At 40.1% G+C, this 6550-nt stretch overlaps 1 protein-coding gene across 1 annotated transcript; it reads left to right on the top strand.

Moving 5' to 3' along the window:
* The first annotated feature begins 311 nt into the window (after positions 1 to 311).
* Positions 312 to 923, top strand: LOC121453551 (acyl carrier protein, mitochondrial-like). Its single transcript, XM_041660423.1, has one exon. It carries the CDS (start codon positions 312 to 314, stop codon positions 780 to 782), a length of 471 nt encoding a protein of 156 aa, XP_041516357.1. The 3' UTR covers positions 783 to 923.
* Positions 924 to 6550: the final 5627 nt, after the last annotated feature.

Here is a 6550-nt window from a genome sequence, read left to right as displayed (position 1 = left end):
TGAAACTGAATTTCTTCCTAATGCTGTTCTTAGATAGAGTCTAGACAGATTTAAATCCATGCAGGAGGAAATGATAAGCATATATGCTGTCTAGGGTTTTATCAACTTTCACAAAGTAGGGTACTTTAGGAAGAGGGGACCTCCATTGTGAAGGATTTCCAACCAGGTTGGCCTGTGGGCAAGTTTTTGGAGATTTTCTTGATTAATGATGGATGTACTAGGCCCATTCCATTCTGGTGCTATCAGAACCCACCCTGGGTGCCATAAGAAAGCAAGATGAGCGACGCAGTGAATTCTGGGTTGGCGCAGCTATGGCGTCTCGTGTCCTTTCCGTGTGTGTCCGCCACCTGCCCGCGGCCTTCGCGCCGCTGCCCTGGCTTCCCACACTGGCCTTGGCCCGGCCACTCAGCATCACTGTCTGCCCTGAGGGAACCCGGAGGAGGTCCGGGACTCTGCAGCCCGCCCTGGCCCTCACGCAGGTGCCTGGAAGGGTCACACACTTGTGCCGCCAGTACAGTGATGCACCCCCTTTGACGTTAGAGGGAATTAAGGACCGAGTGCTGTATGTCTTGAAACTCTATGACAAGATTGACCCAGAAAAGCTCTCAGTAAATTCTCATTTTATGAAGGACCTGGGCTTAGACAGTTTGGACCAAGTGGAGATTATTATGGCCATGGAAGACGAATTTGGATTTGAAATTCCTGATATAGATGCAGAGAAGTTAATGTGTCCACAAGAAATTGTAGATTACATTGCAGATAAGAAGGATGTATATGAATAAAGTTTCAGAGCCTTCTTCCTCATCCGGAGGACTCCGAGAATGCCCGACTGCATCATGGCTGACTGACAGCGGTTCTGTTGGACTTGTATTTAAATTGTCTGAGTGTTTTACCCTTTAAAAATAAATCTATTATAAAACTAACATTAAAAAAAAAAAGAAAACAAGATGAGCAAGTCATGAGGAACAAGCCAGTCAGCAGCATTCTTCTATGGCCTCTGCTTCCATTTCTGCCTTCAGATTCTTGTCCTGTTTCTGTCTTGACTGTGACATGGAAGTGCCAGCTGAAAGAAACCCTTTCCTCTACAAGTTGTTTTTAGTGGTGTTTTATCACAGCAGTGGAAACCCTAAGGCAGAAACTGGTACCAGGATCATGGGTGTGGTAGATATAACCATGGGTTCTTTGGAGAAGTACAGTAGCATTTGAATTTTGTGCTGGAAAAACCAATGAGTGCTCAGAGCTCAATGGGCTGATATAAGGAAGCTTGAGGTAAGAATGTTGAGAGCAATGTGGATAATGGTGGCCTGGCTTGTGAAATTTCAGAGGGAGGCAAAGACCCTACTAGGGCCTTTGTGTGATATTTTGAACTAAAAGACACTGAAGTGAAACCTTTCCTTTTCTGGGACCGTATATACTGGTTAGCTAGGACTAAGAGGTAGTGGTGATTAAGAAGAGACCACCAGCACTGGAGAGATGGCTCAACAGTTAAAGGGACTGACAGCTCTTCTAGAGAACCTAGGTTCAATTCCCAGAACCTACATGACAGCTCACAACTGTCTATAACTCTAGTTCTAGAGAATCCAACACTCCACATGGATAAACATGCAGGAAAATCACTAATGAAATAAAAATTAAAAAAATCATTGCCGGGCAGTGGTACCCACACCTTTAATCCCAGCACTAGGGAGACAGAGGCAGGAGAATTTCTGTGATTTCAAGGCCAGCCTAGTTTATAGACCTAAATCTAGGATTTGAAATTCTGTTTCAAATAATAAAATAAAAAAAACCTAACAACAAAGTACAAGCTTTATGGAGGTAAATTTTTTGGGGAAATGTTTTCTCAGGGTCAGGACATGGAAGCTATGATCCAGATGGGGCTACATCTGTACATTGTGTGAGTAGCTGATCTTTATAATGTGTAAGAGTCTCCCAGGTTGTACTGGTCCTGAAGATATGAGAGGGAAATAAAGCACAACTAGGATTGAAGGAATCATGGAGAGAAGTTGAGGCTTGATACTTTGTGACAGTGATTTTTCTTTGACTTGATTTTGACTGTATCCTACTTCTCTATTAAAATATCAAAATATTTCACCTATTGTTTGATTTTACAGGCACAAACCAGAAGTAGCACCCTTCCATGGCCTCAACTTAAGTTCTTGCCTCCAGGGTTCCGCTCCTTTTGAATTCTTGCCCTGACTGATGGACTGAGATGTAGAACTATAGCTGGGACAAATGCTTTCCTGCTCAAGTTGCTTTCCATCACAGCTTTTATTCCAGCAATAGAAACCCTAGCTCTGACAATGCAATGGAAGAAAATGTAAAAAAAATATTTTTGTTGCCTAGGGTAAGAAAGTGCTTATTGAACAAAATGTCAAAGGCATAATGAGAAATTTCTAAAAAGGATTACTGCATTTATCTTAAAAATGATAATTTCTGTTTAGTGAAAAGCAACATGAATACTTAGATGATAAGTAGGAAAGTATTTGTCAAACTGAAATTGGCAAGATATTTCTGACTCATGTTATCAAAAAAATCTTACATATCATCAAGATAACAATCCCAGACCCCCCAAAGAACAAAAATATGAATAGACCACCTCAGAAAGGTACTGAAAAGACCATATCATGGAAAACATGCTCAGTCTTGCTTTGGTTATGATGTATTAGTTAACTGGAAAAAAATTAACTCAGAGGACTTTGAAAGCTGATGGTGCGGGAAATCCTGACTTCTGGTATTGCTGACTGACAAGACAGTCAGGGAAGCCACATAGCATGATTTGGTCAAACCAAGTCTATATAATTCTGTTATTAAGTAAATCTATTAAAAATGCACATGGAAAAACATATTCTCAAATAAATCTATAAAGGTTTGTATATAAAGATGGGAAGATAGTCTTATTTGTGGTGGCAATGATCTGAAGCAACCCTGGTTGTCCGTCATTGAAAAAGTTGAGGGATACAATGGCAGAAATGTGATCACACAGCAATTACAGGAAATGGATTGGATGTTTATTTGGAGCAGTAAAATAATAAATGAACAAGTTATAATATAAGACAATCTATGTAAGTCTAATACCACCACACATACAAATGTTATTATATCATTTTCCATATGAAGAAAATATGCAAATTAAGCGCATTCAGTTAGAATAATTGGAAGAGACCAGCAATTAGAAACAAGACTAAGAAGAAATAGCAATTTTCGACAGAAAAAACAATTTTCCAAGGACCAGTGGTAATATTGTACCATGAATCAGAGTGTTACTAATTCAAATATCTGTCCCAAATCTATCACAAACAAATGAATAAATACGTTGTTTAATTCTCAGATTTCATCAAAATGGGTTCTCAAACAGGGAATATCTGTCTTCATACTTCCAATTATTCTTTCTTGGAGTCCTAAAACACACTCAACATATGCTAGAACACTAAAAGAAAAATGATGGTGTCTTGTTTTCCCTCTTAATCTCATGGGGAAGTGTTCATTATCTTATGATTGATGACATATTAACCTTTGATTGCTTTTGTTTGGATTGTATCATTTCAGGCTCTGGCTATATGAATGTCTGTGATGTCCATAATAAACAAACATGTTTTTGTTTTTTATTTATTTTCCAACTAACAAATCATCTAGAAGAAACTTAAGATCCATCAACAAAGGAATGGTCAAATATCTGGAATTCATACTTACAATAGACTGTGTAGCCACAGAAAGAAATATAGTTCTTAATTGCTAGTATTGTATTATCATCTAGACATACCATTAAGTAAAAAAAAAAACAGACAAGAAAATAGGAAGTAATTTGCTATAATTTGTGTTAAAAGACACCATTCCTTCATATTTTTAAAGATTAATATGTTTTGAATGTGCTGACTGCTTTAATCTTGGGCATCAACATATTAAAAACTAGTCATGTGCTAAAGAGTTAGGCCTTGTTCAGAATTCTCACTTTTTTGTAAAAAAAAAAAAGCATTAATATGAAAAGAACAACCAGGCTCATTAACAATAGCTAAAACGTGGCTGAGGCTATGGAAACTAGGAGCCTTAACTTCAAAACAAGCATCAGAACTTGTGCAGCAGATAAACATGACCCCCGCAGCAGCCCCCTCCGCGAGCAGGTGCTACTGATGCCCCTACTTGGGGTTTTCCAACAGAGGATTTAATATTGGGGTCCAGGGAGATTGTAAGTAAAATTCAGAGGACCCACGGTGATGTGGGATTCCCCCAGTGACTACCATTGGTTAATAAAGAAACTGTCTTAAGCCTGTGATAGGGTAAAGTAGAGCTAGGTGGGGAAAACTAAACTGAATGCTGGGAGAAAGAAGGAGTTGAAGAGAAGCCATGGAGCTGCTGTCAGAGACAGGCTGAAATCTTGCCAGTAGGTCACAAGCCTCAGGGTAAAATATAAAAAATGGAGATGGTTTAATTCTAGATGTAAGAGCAAGCTAGAAATATGCTTAAGTAATTGGCCAAACAGTGATTTAATTAACACAATTTCTGTGTGGTTATTTCTGGTCTGAGCTGCCAGGCCGCTGGGAAACAAACAAGCGACCTCCTATAACACCACAGACTTGGAGGAAAAACAAATTACTAGCAATGTCTACATGAACTTTCATTTTCTCTTCAGTTATAAAGGTATCAGTAATGCTTATGATTTCATATCCAACAGAAATTCCTAGCCTTTTTCTATGTGGTCATTTCATTATCATGTTTCCAAGTTGGGATTTTGGAAAATAGACACCTTAGCTCTTTCTGCTTAGTGTATTAAAGAAGCAAGCGATTTCCTGAATGACAAGTTTGATATTCTGACAAATATATTCAGTGTAATTGACTCCTTTACAGCTCTGTACATTTTCTTAGATGGTCTTAAAATTTAGTTTGAGGTGGCATTCAGGTGCTTTTCTGAATGTGAATGCTTCACAAACATGGGAGTTTAGTTCATCAGCAAACAGGCCCAACTCTAGCAGAGGAAAAACAATGATAGTGCTTTACAGCCACATTTTTAGATTTGTTCATATTATTGTATGTGTGTGCTTTGCTCGTGTATATCTGTGCACCATATGCTTGCCTGGTACCCAGAAGGTGAGAAGAGGGCATCACAATCCTTGTCCCTGGAGTTATAGACACTTGTGAGCTTCCACGTAGATGCTGGGAATCAAACCGAGGTCCTCTGCGAGAACAAATGTTCTTAACTGGTGAGCCATCTCTCCCCATCCATATTTTTTTTGACAAAGACGCCATCTTGAACAGGTTTTGCTAATTGCAAAAATCAAAAATTCTTTCAAAAGGTGAAGTTATGCCAAAGCCAGATGCACTTTTGGTGCCTCCGTCACAAAACTAGAGCTCTGTGCCCAGAATGATCGGCTTTCCAGTACAGCTCAGAACCTACCAGAAAACCATCCATGCATTTAGCCAGCACTGCTGAGTGTTGGCTCTGTCTGAGGCAGACCTGTGGTGGCGGGTCTGATGTGCTGTGGAAGGTGATGCTGGTGTTTTAATGGATGGAAGCAGACATAGAACATTCGGGAAATTGATGCTAGACAACATGAGACTTATAAATCTCACATGATGAAGCTTAGTTGGGGCGATATTCTAAGCTAGACAATGAAAGGGCAGCATGGTGATAAGTTGTTTGCTTTTAACGTGGCGCTGCTTCCATTCAGGCCCTGCTATCTCTGTGACCTCACCCCAAGCATAGCATCATTGATTGAGAAGATTTGCTTTTTAAGAAAGCAAGCATTCCTAACGCAGTCCTCAAAACAAGCCCAGCCTGTTGAAGATTTTAATAGCATTCTTGAAGAAGTTTATTCCTTGACATTGTCCATCAGCTCTTTAGACTCCAATGCAAAAGCTGTTACTTGTTATCCATCTCTGGAAGGGCTGAAGTTAAAAGGAGAGTAAAGCTAGTGTCCTAGATGTCACTGCTCTGCCCTGCATCCTGTGAGAAGGTAGGGCACTGAGGGCGGAAAAAATGGAAAGGAAGTGTCTCAGAATTGATGGACAAGGAGCTTTTCAGTCAGAAGAGAATGGTTTCCCAAAGGGCAAAGATGGGTCTTAGGCTGAAGTGATGCTTGTCCAGGGTCTATTGAAAGACTATTTACATGCGAAGCCTGGTCAATTTGACTAGAACACTGTGTGAACCACAGGTCAAAGTCCCTCCCTCATGGAGCTCCATCTAGTAGGGAAGGGAAACCATAAAGGGTGCTCACATGAAGCAATGGCCAGGTAAACAAAGATAAGTTTGTGCAAACAGGGGTTGCTCTGAAGAAAATAAGCAGGGTGATATGACTGTGTGGGCGTGTGGGGAAATTTAACTGGAGACTGAGCAATCTCATCTATATTTTCAAAAGTCTCTTTGCCTGCTGTGTGGGCAGCGTGTTGGGTGAGGATAAGAACAGAAGGGGGAAATGAGCAGCAGAGAAACTAATACATGGATATTGGAAGAGATGCTGACATTATGGACTAAAGAGTGGAGATGGGAGTGCTAATGAGAGAGGCAGGCGGACAATGAGTCAGAGAGAACAGGAGAAATTGGCACAAAAGACAAATA

Source organism: Microtus oregoni, unplaced genomic scaffold, assembly GCF_018167655.1.
Source record: "Microtus oregoni isolate MIOR12 unplaced genomic scaffold, Mior012 000011F_ref0000422, whole genome shotgun sequence".
In the NCBI taxonomy this organism is placed as follows: domain Eukaryota; kingdom Metazoa; phylum Chordata; class Mammalia; order Rodentia; family Cricetidae; genus Microtus; species Microtus oregoni.
The sequence above is the reverse complement of the archived record's forward strand: the minus strand, read 5'-3'. Positions and strand labels throughout refer to the sequence as shown.